This window comes from Oncorhynchus keta, chromosome 35 (genome assembly GCF_023373465.1).
Source record: "Oncorhynchus keta strain PuntledgeMale-10-30-2019 chromosome 35, Oket_V2, whole genome shotgun sequence".
Classification (NCBI taxonomy): domain Eukaryota; kingdom Metazoa; phylum Chordata; class Actinopteri; order Salmoniformes; family Salmonidae; genus Oncorhynchus; species Oncorhynchus keta.
The window spans coordinates 62344970-62366207 of NC_068455.1; the positions used below are offsets into that span (position 1 = coordinate 62344970).

At 40.0% G+C, this 21238-nt stretch overlaps 1 protein-coding gene across 1 annotated transcript in view; it reads left to right on the forward strand.

Moving 5' to 3' along the window:
• LOC118369152 (phospholipid-transporting ATPase ABCA1-like) overlaps positions 1-21238 on the forward strand; it is a 240971-nt gene that overhangs the window by 106195 nt on the left and 113538 nt on the right. The window contains exons 23-29 of the mRNA XM_052497231.1: positions 7505-7719; positions 9725-9803; positions 18408-18601; positions 19089-19137; positions 19894-20007; positions 20150-20191; positions 20830-20969. Coding sequence (XP_052353191.1) covers positions 7505-7719; positions 9725-9803; positions 18408-18601; positions 19089-19137; positions 19894-20007; positions 20150-20191; positions 20830-20969 — 833 coding nt within the window. The remainder of the gene's footprint in view (positions 1-7504; positions 7720-9724; positions 9804-18407; positions 18602-19088; positions 19138-19893; positions 20008-20149; positions 20192-20829; positions 20970-21238) is intronic.

The window sequence follows — 21238 nt, forward strand, 5'->3', positions numbered from 1 at the left end:
CAGCTGTGTATCCCGTGTTAGTGGGCAACTGAGCATTGTGGAAATCGAAACTCATCCTCAGAGACTGACTTTATGAACAAAATGGTCCTATTTACACTTTGTTGTCAATTTTGACACTAGAATACATTTTCTGGACTAATATCGATGCCACATAAACTACTTTTCTGATAGAAAGCAGCCTATTGCCTAACTTCAAAGTTTATCTCGGGAGTACATTAAATAGCATGTACTGATATTACAGCTTACAACGTTATATATTTGGTTAAAGCTTAATGTCTTAGCAGTGAAATATATTTTCATATTTAGGCGAGGATGTAGTTGACAAAAGGTTTGGTAATGATAGTGGATTATGTTTAAGTTGCGTTTGATCACTTGGGGAAACAATTGCATTTATGCCATTTAGAGAATGCTAGAAAATGATCCGTGCGTATCTAATGCTACAGCCTGCAGTGTGTTTTTAATTAAGGTGATGAATCATTGAGATAAGACAAATGTTCTAAGCATAAATCAAAAAGCATAAACAAAAGGCATTTTATGGAAATTATGCATTTATGAATGAAATTAGGCTGAATTAAATGCCTCGTCTCCCACACATTTTTTATAATCAAGTCAACAAATGAAATAATCACTGTGATGCCACATTGCATTGCAAATTAATCCTACTATCACCGATATCACAGCTGCAAACCAATTCATAGGTTATTCCATGAACAATTTGTTTCATAGCTGCTCAATCTATTATGTATACAGATTGTAATTTCATCCAGCATCTCCCCGGTTGACAAATTACGAAATATAGTATCAGAGCAAATGTATCCCAGGTTGACAAATTACATAAAATAGTATCAGAACAAATGAATCCCCAGTTGACAAATTACATAATATAGTATCAGAACAAATGAATCCCAGGTTGACAAATGACATAATATAGTATCAGAACAAATTAATCCCAGGTTGACAAATGACATAATATAGTATCAGAACAAATGAATCCCAGGTTGACAAATGACATAATATAGTATCAGAACAAATGTATCCCAGGTTGACAAATGACATAATATAGTATCAGAACAAATGAATCCCCGGTTGACAAATGACATAATATAGTATCAGAACAAATGTATCCCAGGTTGACAAATGACATAATATAGTATCAAAACAAATGAATCCCCTGTTGACAAATGACATAATATAGTATCAGAACAAATGAATCCCCGGTTGACAAATTACATAATATAGTATCAGAACAAATGAATCCCCGGTTGACAAATGACATAATATAGTATCAGAACAAATGAATCCCCTGTTGACAAATGACATAATATAGTATCAGAACAAATGAATCCCCAGTTGACAAATGACATAATATAGTATCAGAACAAATGAATCCCAGGTTGACAAATGACATAATATAGTATCAGAACAAATGAATCCCCTGTTGACAAATGACATAATATAGTATCAGAACAAATGAATCCCCTGTTGACAAATGACATAATATAGTATCAGAACAAATGAATCCCCGGTTGACAAATGACATAATATAGTATCAGAACAAATGAATCCCAGGTTGACAAATGACATAATATAGTATCAGAACAAATGAATCCCAGGTTGACAAATGACATAATATAGTATCAGAACAAATGAATCCCCTGTTGACAAATGACATAATATAGTATCAGAACAAATGAATCCCCGGTTGACAAATGACATAATATAGTATCAGAACAAATGAATCCCCGGTTGACAAATGACATAATATAGTATCAGAACAAATGAATCCCAGGTTGACAAATGACATAATATAGTATCAGAACAAATGTATCCCAGGTTGACAAATGACATAATATAGTATCAGAACAAATGTATCCCAGGTTGACAAATGACATAATATAGTATCAGAACAAATGAATCCCAGGTTGACAAATGACATAATATAGTATCAGAACAAATGAATCCCCTGTTGACAAATGACATAATATAGTATCAGAACAAATGAATCCCAGGTTGACAAATGACATAATATAGTATCAGAACAAATGAATCCCAGGTTGACAAATGACATAATATAGTATCAGAACAAATGAATCCCAGGTTGACAAATGACATAATATAGTATCAGAACAAATGAATCCCAGGTTGACAAATGACATAATATAGTATCAGAACAAATGTATCCCCTGTTGACAAAGGACATAATATAGTATCAGAACAAATGAATCCCCTGTTGACAAAAAGGACATAATACAGTATCAGAACAAATTAATCCCCCTGTTGACAAATGACCTAATACAGTATCAGAACAAATGAATCCCAGGTTGACGACAAATGATCCCAGGTTGACAAATACAGTATCAGAACAAATGAATCCCCTGTTGACAAATGACCTAATACAGTATCAGAACAAATTAATCCCCTGTTGACAAATGACCTAATATAGTATCAGAACAAATTAATCCCCTGTTGACAAATGACCTAATACAGTATCAGAACAAATTAATCCCCTGTTGACAAATGACCTAATACAGTATCAGAACAAATGAGTCCCCTGTTGACAAATGATCTAATACAGTATCAGAACAAATGAGTCCCCTGTTGACAAATGATCTAATACAGTATCAGAACAAATGAATCCCAGGTTGACAAATGACATAATATAGTATCAGAACAAATGAATCCCAGGTTGACAAATGACATAATATAGTATCAGAACAAATGAATCCCAGGTTGACAAATGACATAATATAGTATCAGAACAAATGAATCCCAGGTTGACAAATGACATAATATAGTATCAGAACAAATGAATCCCAGGTTGACAAATGACATAATATAGTATCAGAACAAATGAATCCCAGGTTGACAAATGACATAATATAGTATCAGAACAAATGTATCCCAGGTTGACAAAGGACATAATATAGTATCAGAACAAATGAATCCCCTGTTGACAAAGGACATAATACAGTATCAGAACAAATTAATCCCCTGTTGACAAATGACCTAATACAGTATCAGAACAAATTAATCCCCTGTTGACAAATGACCTAATACAGTATCAGAACAAATGAATCCCCTGTTGACAAATGACCTAATACAGTATCAGAACAAATTAATCCCCTGTTGACAAATGACCTAATACAGTATCAGAACAAATGAATCCCCTGTTGACAAATGACCTAATACAGTATCAGAACAAATTAATCCCCTGTTGACAAATGATCTAATACAGTATCAGAACAAATGAGTCCCCTGTTGACAAATGATCTAATACAGTATCAGAACAAATGAATCCCCTGTTGACAAATCATCTAATACAGTATCAGAACAAATGAGTCCCCTGTTGACAAATTATGTAATACAGTATCAGGACAAATTCATTCCAACTGTTGGAGCAGTAGTGTAAACAAGCTTTGCTTGTACAGTAAGGGATCTGTCGGTGTTGACATACAGTTCCTTCAAAAAGTATTCATACCCCTTGACTTTTTCCAGAATTTGTTGGGATACAGGCACTAAGAAAACCTGTCCTTCCAATTCATAAGTAACTACCCACTTTTCTCAATTGAAATGTTCTATGTACTGTTGATAGGATAAACAGAACACTCTCTTTAGATACAGCCTGTTTGAAGTTAAAGATGTAGACAACCACAAAACTAAGTGCAAGTCCTGTTTCTGAACGTAGTCCCTTAAAAGCAAAAGTTCACAATTTGTCATCTTCATGTTCTTCATGTTCATCTCCTGCACCACCCCAAAATCAACAGACTATATGTGAAAATGTTGTATTTCTGTGTTTTGTAGTAAAAAAAGATAGAGAAAGATAAGTGTTTCCTGTGACATCGTCAACCAATAAGTAGGAAATGCCTATTCACAGTTGGTCAAAATCACGTGATGCACACCAATGATGTCATTGGAAACACTTATCTGTCTATGCTATGGAGTGTGGTGAATGTCAGACTTATTTAGTGGTTTAGTAATACGATAACTGCAACACTTCAGACAGATGTTCTGTTTCTCATTGAGTGAAACAGGTAAAGCCCAGGTACTGTTCAGGTGTAAATAGTTTCCACATTATTGATCTAGTTATTATGGAATCCATATTAGGAATATTATCATTCCTCAGACCTCACCTAGTCAAGTTTGATGCTTGACTAGTGCAGAGTTTGGACTTGACTAGATGAAGGCTTGAGGAGGAGGGATGAGGAGAATTGACTAGTTTAGAATTAAGTAGACTGGGTGATGTCTGAGGAGGAGGGAGGATAATTGACTAGTTTATAGTTAAGTAGACTAGGTGATGGAGGAGGATTGACTAGTTTAGAGTTAAGTAGACTGGGTGATGTCTGAGGAGGAGGGAGGATAATTGACTAGTTTATAGTTAAGTAGACTAGGTGATGGAGGAGGATGGACTAGTTTAGAGTTAAGTAGACTGGGTGATGGAGGAGGGATGATGATTGACTAGTTTAGAATTAAGTAGACTAGGTGATGGAGGAGGATTGACTAGTTTAGAGTTAAGTAGGCTAGGTGATGTCTGAGGAGGAGGGAGGAGGAGGGATGACTAGTTTAGAGTTAAGTAGACTAGATGAGGGCTTGAGGAGGAGGGATGAGGATTGACTAGTTTATAATTAAGTAGACTAGGTGATGTCTGAGGAGGAGGGAGGATAATTGACTAGTTTAGAGTTAAGTAGACTAGGTCATGGAGGAGGATTGACTAGTTTAGAGTTAAGTAGACTAGGTGATGGAGGAGGATTGACTAGTTTAGAGTTAAGTAGACTAGGTGATGGAGGTGATTGACTAGTTTAGAGTTAAGTAGACAAGGTGATGGAGGAGGATTGACTAGTTTAGAGTTAAGTAGACTGGGTGATGGAGGAGGGATGACTAGTTTAGAGTTAAGTAGACTGGGTGATGGAGGAGGGATGACTAGTTTAGAGTTAAGTAGACTGGGTGATGGAGGAGGGATGACTAGTTTAGAGTTAAGTAGACTAGATGAGGGCTTGAGGTGGGATGAGGATTGACTAGTTTAGAGTTAAGTAGACTAGGTGATGGAGGAGTGAACATTTTCTGAATGCAGTACAAGGTGCTTACTTTAGCCTAAGTACACACACCTATTAACTATCTTGCAGCTGTTAAACTGCATGAATGTCTGCATCCCTCCATTTGATGTACTCTTAAAGGAATACAGGATTTTAGAACTCCGGTTTTCACCAGTATTATGTTGCATGTATTCACAGCACAGGAGATGTACCTGTGTTTCCCACTACTTTGATTTATCACTTTGTTCTGTAATGCACCACAACACACCATAAATCAGTATACCTTAGTGGGCTGCACACCGACCAAACACATTTATTTTCCTCCCAGCTCCCATCATCCAGTGTGTTTTTATTATTTCTCCCTGTAAACCAAGGCAATTTCTTGAAAAATCAACAGCGAGCACAAACGGCCATGCAAAATGAGCCATGTCAATAGTGCCGAATCACATGGGACTACCTGCTGCAATCCTCCCAATTTCCCCCTTCAAAGAACCGCTCTTTTCCATACATTTGATACACATGGAAAGTGCATTCCGTCACATTTGGTCAAATGTGAACACAACTGTAGCCACCTCCCATCATCATTCTGGAGGCTTTTTTTTATGACAGCTTTGCTAGTTAACTATCTTGCTACTTTGGGGAGAAACAATCTGATTGGAAAGTGTAGACATCATGGTAAACAGTACCGGAGACACCTTTCAGTATTTGATACAGCATCTTGTTTGCTAGCAACGAGATTTGCATTGGCTAATTAATGTTAATAAGTGTATTGTTTTTCCCCGCAGTTCCCCGCAAAATGTGTTTGCAGTTAGTTAGCAATTTTTTCTACGCTATTTTGCGAGCTCCAGTAGTGCTGCTGTGTCAAGTTTACATTTTACCATTGTGATTGACATACTAACAGTTAGTTAAGTACTGCATCCCTCTTTGCTAGCAAACGTAATGCTACCTAAAACTAAATAAGGTGGCTCCACAAATGTTTACATTTTGATGTTTGTGACATGCTTGTTTTAATACTCATGTGATTTCAGTGAGGCACTCAATGGGTGTCTGGGCCATGTTAGTAAAGGGCTATAGCATAGCACAGAGATCAAATTCAGAAGCTCAGATGGTGACAGGGCACAAGGGGTGGGAGGGAAAAAATGTTTGGGTTCTCAGGTTCTCCAAACAAAATAGCATATTGCTGCGTGAGGGTATGGCTAACGACCTCCGAGTGTGTCCTTATTCAGGTAATGCGCCCTGTGGGGATACAAATTTAACTAGCACGGAGGGGGGGGGGGAAACGACACGCTCAGCAGATATCCCTGACCTTTTGTAATAATGACCCCAAATCTGACGAAAAAGGGGGGGGGGATCCAGCTGGACTGCATTAATAATACCATCACCAATATTATGCCGGTCCAATTGTCAATTCCACAAAACAGCACAGTGTATTTCACTTACATATTACTTTGACTCTAGTCAGTATCTTGTAATGTAGGGGTTCCTAGTTTTCCCATTGTTGTTTTACACAATGGTTGCATGTAGTGTTTAGGCCTAATTTCACGTCCGTTTAGCAGTCTTGCAGTATGTGGCCTGTTACATCATTATTTCCTCTTAAAATGTAAATATCCTGTTACACTTCAATAAAGACATTGTATTGCTAACCTTTAAAATCCTACATTTCCTTGCATGTCAGAGTATATATTGGAGACAAAGGGTGTTTATGCTGTTTTGAAATGTGGCACAATCAACAATAACAGAGACACATTTCACTGCTGCCACCACGCACGCTGTGAGCTAACGACATCCGCTAGATGACCATGCTGTGACTTCATCACAAATGTCATGCCTGCTTCCTGATTGACTAGGAATGTGCTAATTAGTATATGTTAGCTCAGGCGGCATGATATAACCCACCCCTTCCTCTGTGAATAAGCAGGCTCCGGGGTCGTGTATGGATTCTCTGTGGTTGCCATTTGGTTTCACTCAAATATAACTTCCACTGACAAGAAAGGAACGTGTGTTCAGAAACAAAACAAAGGGACAGCTAGGAGATTTATTTAACCAGGCCTATGCATAGTTGTATGTTGGTTAAATAGTATTCTATTTAGGTGGAAGTGTATGTAGTTGTTGTTTTCTATCTTGATTTGGAAGGAAGACTGTTATTGCAGAATTTGTCATTTGTTCCAGATTCCCACCCACACACAGTCTTGTTGCTTTGCAGCACAGTGTGAGTGTTGACACAGAGGGCTGGACAATGAGGAAATAAGCACAAAAACACAATGTGGAAACTTGGCTCAGTTCAATGACTTTACATTTGTTGTTTATTTGGTGCAACTTTCTTTATTTCTCACGATGGTTGACGAAACAAACAAACAAACCGCTCCTAGAGTACTGACTCACACACATACATACACACACCACCCCCCTACCACCTCAAATTGGACCCATTGAGTGAAATCAATAGATTGGTTTTCTCCATCTCTCCCCCGCAGGTCGCACAATCATCCTCTCCACTCATCACATGGATGAGGCGGACATCTTGGGAGACCGCATTGCCATTATCTCTCACGGCAAGATGTGTTGCTATGGCTCCTCCCTGTTCTTGAAGAAATACTTTGGCAGTGGCTACTACCTCACTCTGGTCAAGGCCGGAGACGGGCAACTGACCAACCAGTGCACTGGAGTCGAGCAGCGCCAGGTGAAAGAGGTAAATGGAGGAGAGTGAAGTTGCCCCTAGACACTGATCTCGGGTCAGTTTTTAATTTTACCAAACAATGGTTATGGTTTGGAAGATCCCCAGATCTGTACCTATGGGGAAACATCACCAAGGAGCAAAGTTAATCATTTAACATGTGTGCTGCATTTTGTGCATTTTGCATTGATGTCTGTTTTGTGCTTAGGAAATGTTGTGTTGATAATTTATCGATATGATTTTTGAAAGTTGTGCTAACAGTTGAAATGGTTGAAGATCCAAAACAGGCCCCCAGATTGATAAATAGTTCTCTATTTAGGAAATGATGGAGCTGGGTGAACTCCACACTTGACACTTCATGTGCTACCTAGTTCAAAATCCCAACTTTCGTTTTATGTTTATTGGCTGTGTGTTTTCAGCTTAGTTTCATTTGATCATTGTGAACTAAACGTGTATTTCCAAAGGAAACATACAACTCTGGTGTATATTTGCAATTGCCCATTCATGATGTCTGATCCCACATTGAACAACATCACTACACCAACCAATAATTCACCCATAATGGGGCATGATAATTTGTTAGACTTTTTGCATCTGGGGGAATCACTCCAATAGTAACCTCTAAGACACATCAGCAACATTTTCCATGCAGTCCATTATTGACACGGTTCCTCTGACTTTCCAAAGTGATCTGACTTGTTGCCCACCCCTGTAATGATCTGTTTAGTCTCCCCCAGCATGAGAATTGGCAGGTACCTCAGTACTGGATGATACTAATTGTCTTGAGGGAGGGGGGAGTGGGATTCTTGATCTAGTTCCTTGCAGTGCCTTGCACACTTAGTTTTAATCAATAGCAGCAAATGAACAAGATTCACTGATGCCTGCAGGGCTACAACAATTACCATTCGTCTATAGGCTCTTTGTGGGGAGTGGAGTAATTTGTTCAAAAGATGAATAAATAAATTAAGAACAAAGAGACAAACGAGAGATGTAATGCTCCCACAAAATCACTTGCATATTCAGCCCGTTGGTGCCGAGGACTTGGCCTGTGGTTCTCATAAAAACAATAGTTCACGCTTCCCATTCTGTCCATTGACTGTAAATGGGGTGAAATTACATCCATTTTGAGGTTGGGGTATTTTGGTCCTTTAATATCATTATTTTCTAAAAGTAAACCCAAAAATGGTCAAAAACTTGGTGAGCACACTTACCGTCATCAAAATGTCATGAATTTTAACTACTTTTATACAGCACAGTGGGGTCCAGAATTATTGACACCCTTGATAAAGAAGCGCAATAATGACTGTTTCAAACAAATAATTAAAATACGGACCAATATTCTTTGCTCCAAGAAATTGGGAAACTATTTTCTTTAATACTAATACAATTGCTCATAGAAATAGATTTTGTTCAGCAAGTCATATGTTTTTCCCTCAAAGGTAGGGGTAAAAATGATTGACAAAGATTCTTATCAAGTAGTCAAAAGTTTAGTATTTGGTACCATATTCTTACCACGGAATGACGGCATCTAGCTTGTGACCCTGCAAACTTGTTGGATGCATTTGCAGTAAAAAAAAAAAAAAAAAGTGTGTGTTTCAACTTTTTTGAGCCCAGTGGAAATGAATGTTAAATAATATGTGTCATGTTGGAGTAACCAGCATTGTAAATAACAATAGAATATGTTTCTAACACTTATACATTCATGTGGATGCTACCATGATTATGGATAATCAAGAATAAATAGTGAATAATGATGAGTGAGAAAGTTAGTGGGTCAAAGATCATACCCACAAGACATGCTAACCTCTCACCATCACCAATAACTCATGACACGATGGTTGAGCGAATAACATGAAATATATACACAGTGTCCATATTAGGATAGTCTCAGTAGGACTTTCAATCTCAGCAGTCCTGCTTCGACTACAGTGGTGATTCGATAGATATGAGAAGAGAATTATGGCAACAATCAGCCTGAGACCTCCACCGTGATGCAACCTTTTTCATTTCTCTCTAATAGGAGACTGGTGAGTCATTGAGGAGAACCAGTCTGGTTGAAGGGATCGCACGACAGAACTGGAGTAACTCTGAACCCACAGGTAGGACTAACACCACCTAAATAGTATTCAGCAACAGGATCCCACTTAATAATGTATCCAAACTGTGTCATGTTTGTCCCTTGTGCTTCATTCACAAGTGCCATATACAGTATGTTCAACCTTAACTGTCATGGGAAATAGTTCAATTGAAGGACGATTTCATGTCCTGTTTTTCCAAGTACTCAAATCACCTAACATTGTATGGGTGGAACTCACCACCATACAGCTAGAACAGAACAGAAAGAGGAAGAGTGGCCTGAGAGGTCTGACAGGCTTTAGAATGTCATGTCAGCAGTTGATTGTCCACTCCATTTCGTGTCACAGTGACATCTCTAAGTATTCTAGTCCACGCTCTCTCTCTCTCTCTCTGAGATCTGTGACACTGGCTAGTGGGTCTGATTGCCCGACCAGTGTCAGTCCCAACCAGAGTAGGTGCCGACCGTAGTCCCAATCAGTAATAAGGCAGCCTTGGTCTTCCAAATATATATTCTTTTTTTAAAACTTGGAGTGACGATCAAGAATCAAGGAACTGGGATTGGGGGCCTGGATTGTACCTATCATGAAGGAAGAAAGTCTGGATTTTGATTGATTGATTGATTGATTGAGTGTGTGTGTGTGTGTGTGTGTGTGTGTGTGTGTGTGTGTGTGTGTGTGTGTGTGTGTGTGTGTGCGTGCGTGTGCGTGCGTGCGCGTGCGTGCGTGCGTGCGTGCGTGCGTGCGTGCGTGCGTGCGTGCGTGCGTGCGTGCGTGCGTGCGTGCGTGCGTGCGTGCGTGCGTGCGTGCGTGCGTGCGTGCGTGCGTGCGTGCGTGCGCGTGCGTGCGTGCGTGCGTGCGTGCGTGCGTGCGTGCGTGGGGCTTGAATACAATGTTATGGCTTCATTTTGATCAATATCCAAACCATCTAAAAAATAAACAACAAATATGACAGAGGGACCCAAGGATATATTCAATTCAATCATGTCCTCTCTGTATAACTGTCTGGGAATGCCAATGTTCTACTTAAAAACCACACAGATGTACCAGTCAAAAGTTGACACATTTACAGTACTCTTTCCATGCCTTTTCTTTACTTTTACTATTTTCTACCTATATGAAATCATGTACAGTAGTAACCACAAAAGTGTTACACTAATCAAAGTATATTTTAGATTCTTCAAAGTAGCCACTTTTTGCCTTGATGACAGCTTTGCACACTCTTGGCATTCTCTCAATCAGCTTCATGACGAATGTCTTTCCAACAGAATTGAAGGAGTTCCCACAATCTGACCAACCACCTTATGTAGCAAATGTTGAAATTGTGTTTTTTTACATTGAATAAAAGCAGAGACACAAGCTACAAAGCAGTTTATCATACAATGCATTTGAGGAACAATGAGAAAGTAATTCTGAAAGTTGATTCACTTGTAACCTCACTTTTGAGAAAATGGCTTCTGAATCTTTTGGTACCTACTGGAGAGCTCTCCTTTGTCTACACCCATTCAGCATCGTTCACACCCTCTTCAGCTTTAGCACCTACCCAAACTCTGACCATTTTACTCACCCTAGCAGAGCTGGTTACGTTGTTTTCATGTTATCCAGAGCGTTGAGGACTAACTGTGCTGCTGACAACAATTTAATTACGCTTTTTTTGCCAACATTTACTGACACCGGCCATATTCAACAGGTGTTGAGCATTCCTAAATTCATCAGTTATTCTGCGCTATGGCACACACAGACGAGCGTGCTCTGAATTAGGAGTATATGGCCAGACTGAATATGCGAACGCACCTGAATAGTTGCTTGCATAGTGGAGTCTTTTGTTAACCTTACTAGCGTCCCACCTGGCCAACATCCAGTGATATTGCAGAGTGCCAAATTCAAAAACAGAAATACTCATTATAAAAATTAATAAAACATACAAGTGTTATACATGGGCTTAAAGATGAACTTCTTGTTAATCCAACCACTGTGTCAGATTTCAAAAAGGCTTTATGGCGAAAGCATACCGTGCGATTATCTGAGAACAGCGTCCAGTAGACAAATCCTTACAAACAGTAACCAGCCAAGTAGAAGAGTTACACAAGTCAGAAATAGTGATAAAATGAATCACTTACCTTTGATGATCTTGCACTCACAAGACTCCCATTTACTCAATAAATGTTCATTTTGTTCGATAAAGTCCATGTTTATATCCAAAAACCTCTGTTTTGTTTGCACGTTTTGTTCAGTAATCCTCAGGCTCAAATGCAGTCACAACATGCAGACGTATCCAAATAGTATCTGTAAAGTTCGTAGAAACATGTCAAACGATATATATAATCAATCCTCAGGTTGTTTTTAGTCATAATATTTGAACCGGACAATAACGTTGTCAATATAAAAAGTAAACAAGAAAGGCGTATGGAAAAATCTCTGGGCCACTGCGGTGTCCACTCATTCAGAGGTCTTACTCACTCATTTTTCAGAATGCAAGTCTGAAACATTTCTAAAGACTGTTTACATCTGGTGGAAGCCAGAGGAAGTGCGATTTGAGTCCTACGTCTATGGATACTGTAATGGCATTCAATAGAAAACTACAAACATTTAAAAAAATCCCACTTCCTGGATGGATTTTTATCAGGTTTTTGCCAGCCAAATCAGTTCTGTTATAATCACAGACATTATTTTAGAGTGTTTTCTATCCAAATCTACCAACTTCATGCATATCCTAGCTTCTAGGCCTTAGTAGCAGGCAGTTTACTTTGGGCACGCTTTTCATCCGGAAGTGAAAATAGTGCCCCCTACCCTAGTGAAGTTAACTAGCTTAATAACAATGAACCACAATCCCAACTCATGACGTTACTACCCTGCATGAATCTGCAGGTAGCTAACCAACCAGGTTCAATGTTAGCTAGCTTACATTAGAATATACAGTGCCTTGCGAAAGTATTCGGCCCCCTTGAACTTTGCGACCTTTTGCCACGAATAATTTTGCACCCCCAATTTTTCAGTTTTTGAATTGTTAAAAAAGTTTGAAATATCCAATAAATGTCGTTCCACTTCATGATTGTGTCCCACTTGTTGTTGATTCTTCACAAAAAAATACAGTTTTATATCTTTATGTTTGAAGCCTGAAATGTGGCAAAAGGTCGCAAAGTTCAAGGGGGCCGAATACTTTCGCAAGGCACTGTAAATAGCCAAGCATATGGCTCTGAGATACGAATAATAAGGACATACATGTAATGTTAGCTAGCAAGCCAGCCAGCTAACGTTAGTTAGCAAGCTAACAGTACACTTTAACTTGAAATGAATAGACTTTGTCAAAATTAGAAATGTGTAATATCTGAAAATTTTGCCTGCTAGGCTATCTTACCTGTGGTCTGAAATGGGAGTAGATAGCCACAGTGAATTTACCAGCTAATGTTACGTCTATCAACCGTTGTTACAGTGACATTCTATTGAAATAGATACTTGCATAGTGGAGACTTTTGGTAAGACATGTAGCTAGCTAGCTAGCTAAACAATGAACCATAATTCCAACTCCTGATGTCACTACCCTGCATGAATCTGCAGGTAGCTAACCAACCAGATTCAATGTTAGCTAGCTAACATTAGTCTATAACTAGCCAAGCAAATGGCTGTGAGATACGAATAATAAGATCATACACGTAATGTTCGCTAGGAAGGCAGCCAGCTAGCGTTAACTTGCTAACTGTACACTTTAACTTGAAATGAAAGAACTTTCTGTCAAAATTAGAAATGTATAATATCTGAAAATGTAGCTAGCTAGACTATCTTACCCATACACATTATAGATGGATGTGTCCTGTCACAGATGCCATGGTTGCCCTTAGTTTGAAGATGTAATCCAGAGACAGGTGTTTTCTCCAACTCTTTAGCTATGAATTCCAAAACTCGGTCCTCCAGAAAGTGGAGAGCAACACATATGCAGTTTTACTACGTAATAAATGTTTTTAATGCCGCGTTAGACAGGAAGCGTGGTACATGGCAAACCAATCTAAACTCAACTCTCGACATGTTCAGCCCACTCATTATGTCAGCCAATCATGGCTAGCGGGAAGGTTGCTGTCTTTTTCTGTGGCTAAACCAACTAGGCTCATAATCAATTGTATTCCTATTTACAGAAGGCATACAAGTTTGTTATTAAGGCACATTAACGTTTACATGTGCGAGATGGCATTTCTGCCAAAAAAGTGCATTTTGATAAAGAAAAAAGTTTATGTTCAAGTGGCTCTACTGTAAAGCAGTGATCCACGACATACACCTTGTTTCCTTAAATGGGTCACACATGCTGGCACTCTTGGAATTCTCTCAACCAGCTTCCCCTGGAATGCTTTTCCAACAGTCTTGAATGTGTTCCCACATATGTTAAGCGCTTGTTGGCTGCTTTTCCTTCACTCTGCAGTCCAACTCATCCCAAACCATCTCATTTGGGTTGAGGTTGGATGATTGTGGAGGCCAGGTCATCTGATGCAGCACTCCATCCCTCTTCTTCTTGGTCAAATAGCCCTTACACAGTCTGGAGGTGTGTTTTCGGTCATTGTTCTGTTAAAAAAAACATTCCCACTAAGCGAAAAAGAGATGGAGTATCGCAGCAGAATGCTGTGGTAGCCATGCTGGTTAAGTGTGCCTTGAATTCAAAAAAAAATCACTGACAGTGTCACCAGCAAAGCATCTCCACACCATCACACCTCCTCCTCCATGCTTCACAGTGGGAACCACACATGCGGAGATCATCCGTTCACCTACTCTGGCTCACAAAGACACGCTGGTAGGAACCAAAAATCTCAAATTTTGGAGGATTCACACCTTCTCCTCTGAACAGTTGATTCACACCTTCTCCTCTGTCAGTTGGTAGTCCTCTCATCAGACCAAAGGACAGATAGTCTTTGAAGCAGTCTCTCTCTGCCAGGAAACAAAAAGTGAACTGGCATTTCGGCCCGAAGATCTGCCATTTCACACTTTTTCTCCCCCTGTGTTGTGCAATGTGTGCAGTTCTTCCTTTTGTCTTTTGGCATGTGTGTTGGATGTTGGATAGTGGCGCTCACCTTGAGTGGGGGGTCTTGTGATGGGTGTGAGGTTGCTTTGGACCACCAATTCAGACATTTCCAACACAACAACAGCTTTCGGAAGGCCAACTGTGAGAGAGGGGTTTGACCGTTTGCTTTGGCCATCTACTTGTGGAGAATTAAATCCTTTACTGTAGCAATGTCCACAAAGTGATAAACAAAGCTTTATACCACTTCCTGGTCTTGTAGAGGACCTGGTAGTAGAGCATCAGATATGTCGACACCCCCTATGCTGGCACTGTAGTCCTTCACAGGAATGGGGACGTTCTTCCTCACTCATGCCCCATTGGCATTTTTCACCCTCCTTGAGACGTTATTAAATGTCTTATGCTGTGTGGTGAGAATGGTTATTTCCCTGGTGTCCTTACATTTCACAAAAAGCAGCTTGTCAGTCCTGATCCAACGTATGGTCCCCCTCTCCGATGTCTTTGTCATGTTGTTTACCTTGGTCTTGGGGAAACCAATTCTGTTCGGACAAATGGTGACACCAGCCCCTATTTTCTTTTTCAAGACGCCTATGAAAAGCATGGGACTAGTAAAAAATGTTTACACAAAGAGCTCATACCCACTGCCAAGTAAGGGGAAGTCCATCAGCTGCATGACAGAGTCATAACTAAAGGCCCTACCCGATGGGTATGATCGTCTTGTCTTCATTGATTAAGAAGTTCCATGTGTAGGCAGAGGCTGAATCCGCTAGCACAAAGAGCTTGTAGCCCCATTTGGTCAGCTTAGTTTTCATATATTGCTTCAAGCCAATTCTAGTCTTTGAGGAAACCATGCGCTCATCTATATATAGATTTTGAGCAGGCTGGAAGTAAGTTCTGCATGCACCATGTCATGATGAAGGGGCTTGACTCTTGCAAGGTGATCAGACCCTGCAGTCCCCTTATTCTGACCATTCTCCTGATACTTTTGTGTGTCACTCATGTGAAGAGTACGTTTGATGGCCAAGAATCGGTTTTCACTGATGGAGGTGGGGAGCTAGAACCGATAGAGTGGGGACTTACCCATGGTGACAGGTTTCCAGGACAGCTTTCTTCCCCCCTGCTGTCACGATCGTCGAAACGAGCAGACCAAGGTGCAGCGGGCGTAGAGTTCCACATATTTTAATTCATAGAAACTCACAAAACAAAACAAACAAGCACAAACAAAACGTGAAGCTACTGGTGTGCACACAGGCAACTATTTGTAGACAAGATCCCACAAAGCACAATGAGCACAATGGCTGTCTAAATATGATCCCCCAATCAGAGACAACAATAAACAGCTGTCTCTGATTGGGAACCACACCAGGCCTACATAAACCATTAATCACCTAGATGACCCACCCTAGTCACTATCACGCCCCAACCAACAGAGAATAAACAGCTCTCTATGGTCAGGGTGTGACACCTGCAGCTTCTTGTCCCCATACTTGTTGGTATTACTAACTAGTGTTCCCAGTGCAGAGGTGGTAAAGTACAGCTGAAACAGCTGTAAAGGGATGTATGTTTCATCACTAACCAACTGTGGGCATTCGGGTAGTTTGGGTTGAAACTACAACTGCTCTGTGCTCCTGATCATTTTCAAGGACCGTAAGCCACCGGTCCTCAGTTTCATCTCCCTCTGTTTTGCTGCTTCCACTGCCTCTCCCTCTTCTCTGTTGAGGCCTAAATCTCCTCGCTGCCCCACACCTCCAGATGAACTTGCAGAGAGGGGAGTGGTGCCAGGGCCTGCAGTGGGGGTGGTTGAAGAGGACTGGGGTCTTTGTTGAGTGGTGGATGTAGAACCATCAGACAGGGTGATTGTCATAGCAGCGAGGGGGGTGAAGAACTTGACCGGCAGGGTCGCTTGCTGGGGAAGGGTGACTCACAAACGTCATCATCCAAATCCTCTGCATCCTCCACTCTGTGGTGAATAAAAAAAGGGATAGATTGAATGACAGTTGACTAAATTTACAAAATAGCATTGCTGTAAAGAAAAAACACCAATCATACACTATCTTTACAGTGATTCACACAAAATGTGTGAAGGACACACACAATGAAAGCAGTAATACCTTGGAGACAAAGGCAGAGGTGAGAACCACAAATTAACAATGGCCATGAGAGTTTAGTGGCCTCTTCAAAGTTACAAGGATGAAACTTAGAACAGCAAACAGTGAACTAATATGAAACATAGACAATGACTACTTATAATTCTAACATTGACATTGAAATTAGTTACAAAGGCCTATGTAAACTAAATCCAAGTCATAAAAAGCAGACAACTCATAAAAAATGAAATACATAATTGTAAATTAGCTATTTAAAGTCATGAAAATAATTTACTTACAGATCTAAAAGTGGATCCTTCCAGAAAGCAATCTTCGTCTGCTGAGTCGAAATCCTTGTTGTCCATATTGTTCCCCTGATCCTAGTCCGACTCCAGTATTTTATTCAAAGCTTCTATGTCGGTATACATCAGCCATCTTTTATGCTAAAGCGATGGAATTAAAGTGATGAAATCTGTTTACAATGAAATGTAATGTAGCGTGCTCAGTTAGTCACTCGGTGGACATTCGACATTCGTTGCCATTAGGTCATACATCATCAGATAACATTGGCAAAAAACATTGTTCCTTCCAACCTAAGGATTAATTTAGAACCCCCTATGTAGCTATATCTCAAATCAAAGCTTACATTGTAAGATGTTTGCTGTTTGAAAACATTGTGTAAAATAAAAATGTTGACTCTCGGGGCTGGTGATCAATAACGGTAGGTCACAGGCAGACAAATTAGATATCCTAATGATCTGTGAAGTCCCGGCTTTCGGTGTGTATCAACGTACTCAATGTTTATTTCGTTTCTGCTTCACAATGCTAACCAGAATGTCGGTAGCAGCCATCTTGAAATGAGGTCATCGGCTCCACCTGCCTGTATAAAACTGTATGCCCATATATGGTAGTAAGTCACACCAAATAAAACAAATCAAATAGGGTCCCTTACGTTTAAGAGGTTGTTAAGGCAAAAGTGTAAAGCATGTGAAGCCGATCCACTTTCCGACATCATAAAGCCAAAGCCTCGTTTGGTTGTGCAGCTGTAATTATCTACGTGATCAATGGAGTAGGTGGTGTTTTCTTGGGCTGTGCATACCAAATGGCACCCTATTCCCTATAAAGGGCAATACGTTTGATTTTGAGATTTGCTCTTTAGATATCATAATGATGAGGAACTAACAAGATATGGCAATTCCAGTTTCTCTTTGGAATGTAGAATTTCAAATCCACTTGCGTTTCTCGAATATCTTCCATACTTGTCATGGTGCTGGTTTTTGCAAAACTCACAAACCAACTGTATCTCAACTGTGAATATGACCCTTGAGGAGACACCGATTCACCTCACTTTTGAAAAAGTAAAAGAGTTGTAGAATGTTTTTGTGTTGGCCTCAATGATTTTAAATGAGGTGTATTGACTTGTACGGTTTAATTTTTTATTATTGTCATTTGTCATTATAAAGGACATCAATTATACTGTAAGTTCTTTTCAATACATCCATGTCATCCTTCCTGTTTCTCTTCACCATGTTGCGCTCATAGATGTCAGTAAGGTGGTGTGTCGGCATGTTCCCGAGGCGGTGTTCCTCGAGAGCATCGGCCAGGAGATCACCTACATCCTTCCCTATGGCGGGGCCAAGGATGGCACCTTTGCACTCCTCTTCAAAGAGCTGGACCTCAAGATGGCCGACATTGGTGTCACCAACTACGGCATCTCAGATACCACACTAGAGGAGGTATGAGGCGGACGAGACACACACATACACTGCGCTCTCCTGAACTAACCAAATGCTTACTATGCCAAGGGTAGTGTTGGATTATGTAGGCAGGTACATACCACCAAGTGAGTGTTGTTAAACACAACTAATATGTCTCAGATAGTTTTGTCAGATGAAGAGGCTTGGCAGGCAGTGTGAATAATTCCTTCTCAACAGACACAAGGTTATTCAGGTGGTACCTACTGCACATATTTACTTAAGGAAGGGAAACGAGATGTCAGTCTGTGGTATTTTCAATATTGTGTGTGTGTGTGTGTGTTTAATACAGGAGCAGGGAAGGAGGACTATTTATCAGTGTAATGAAGATAGTCCTTGTTTTTGTAATTACAGGAGTGTTGTCCATCATTTGTTTAAGACGCACATAGAGGTCACTTCAATGATGAAAAATTATGAGAAAAAAAAGCCATTTCATATCATGGTAATTATGCCGTGTTCCATCTCACAGATTTTCCTCAAAGTGGCAGAGGACACAGGTGTTGATGCGGAAATACCAGGTAAAATGGCGGTTGACTGTAATTTGGGGGGTTAAAATGTAACAATTTAGTAAAATAGTTTAATCGTGGACTGATGATATGAAGTATCGACACAACCACACACATCATTGAGTCTTCTGTATTGCTTTGATTTTCAATGAGTCTCTGTACTACATTGATTGAACTAGTGTTGATTGATTATGCACTCATTTAGTATAACTCAACAGCATTTTCCTTGTTGGATCAATTACCAAAGGACTTTACTTTTCAACCTACAGCCAACCTTTGCATTTTATCTCAAATCTGCCAATTACTTAAAAACCCTAGTCTTTTAGGGTTTTCTGTTTTTACGTACAGTAGTGTGTAGTGATGGGCACTGATATGGAATATCGATACGATATCAGTTTGTATTGGTTTTATTAAAAAAGCATTGCAACTGTGTGAATGTTCACTTTTTCTCTCGAGAGTCCAGACAGCTGCTTGCTGATCGCTCCCCATTGGGCCAGGTGTGAATCTTCTGGGAGCCTAAACCTACCCAACTAATTTGAATGCAATGGGAAGCCCATCCACCGTGAAGTCCCAAGACAAATAAACGGATATGACGATATACCTTGATCATATCGATATCAATATCATATCAAATTATTCATATTAGTGCCCACAGCTAGTAATAATGCAACGTATAGTTCACAATACAGGTTGCTGTACTTTCTGTATGGTATTCGTAACTGTAAACGGATTATGCCAAAACAACTCATCTTAAGTATATTCTTTCAGCTATCAACGCAGCTTTGGTAAGAGACAAGGCAAGAAGTTCAAGGGAATCCAAGAGGCAACGGCAAAGCCTCACCAAAGTCGGGGACACTTCAGACGAAATGCCTGGGAAAAGTGGTATGCCGTTAACTTTTGAGTGTTATCGTCAAAAACGAAAAAGTAAATAAGCCTATTCTGAACTAGAGAAGGGATGTTTAAGTGTAATGTATGGCCATGATCCATTTTCTTTATGTCCTCCCTGTCTATTGTTACTATCCAGCTGAAGACGAGATGAAAGTGAAGTTCACTAGCAGAGTGGAGGGTATGTATACCGGGTCAATGCCTTGTCGTCTTGCAGCAGCTCACACATTCATGTAAAAAAAAAGCCTCATTATTTGCTGCTCTCTGACAATTAACTCTGGAGAAGATGCAAAAGGTCAGTCATTGTGACAATTCGTGCTCCTTTCTCTCCTTGGTTGCCAAGACAGCTGATTTGTCATACAGGTGGCTTTTCCACACTAGCGGCCATTTTGGAAAGCCAAATTAATATTACATGAATTAATATTCCTCACAGGAGGTTTTCATTTTCCACAATACAATAGTATCGGAACATGTCTCCCGTCTTGCAATTTCTCCCTGAGCAAGACCATTTATGAAACAAATTCAATATCACATGCCGGTTTACCATTTGAATATGCTTTGTGTCAAAAATATTTTGGTTGGACTTTTGAGACTGATAAGAGGTTGCTTTTTTTTGTGGGGATTGTTTTACTCTTTTGAGTGGAGACTGATAACTGTGTTTTTTGTTCCTTTTTACGCCATTGGAGAAGCTAAATAATTTGTATTCACTTCCTACAAACCCAAGAGCCTATCAGATTGTTATCAATTCACTTCATAAAATCCTATTCTACAGAAAGTGCACTGTAGTAATGCAGACATTTTGTATGCCTTCCATTTTAGATGTGGAGAGAGTGGCCAATGTGAATGGGAAGGGCTCCAGTGTGATCACGGGATGGGAACTGATCCGGAGACAGTTCCTGGCCCTCTTCATCAAACGCTTTCACCACGCACGCAGGAGCCGCAAAGGCCTCATTGCTCAGGTAATGACCACACATAACCCCCATAGTTCTCTATGCCCTGTTTTAAACTGGGTGGTTCGAGCCCTGAATGCTGATTGGCTGACAGCCGTGGTAGCGGGTATGACAAAACATGTATTTTTACTGCTGTTTTTACTTTGGTAACCAGTTAATAACAGCAATAAGGCATCTCTGGGTATTGTATTATATGGCCAATATACCACGGCTAAGGGCTGTGTCCAGGCGCTCCACAATGCATTGTGCCTAAGAACAGTCCTTGGCTGTGGTATATT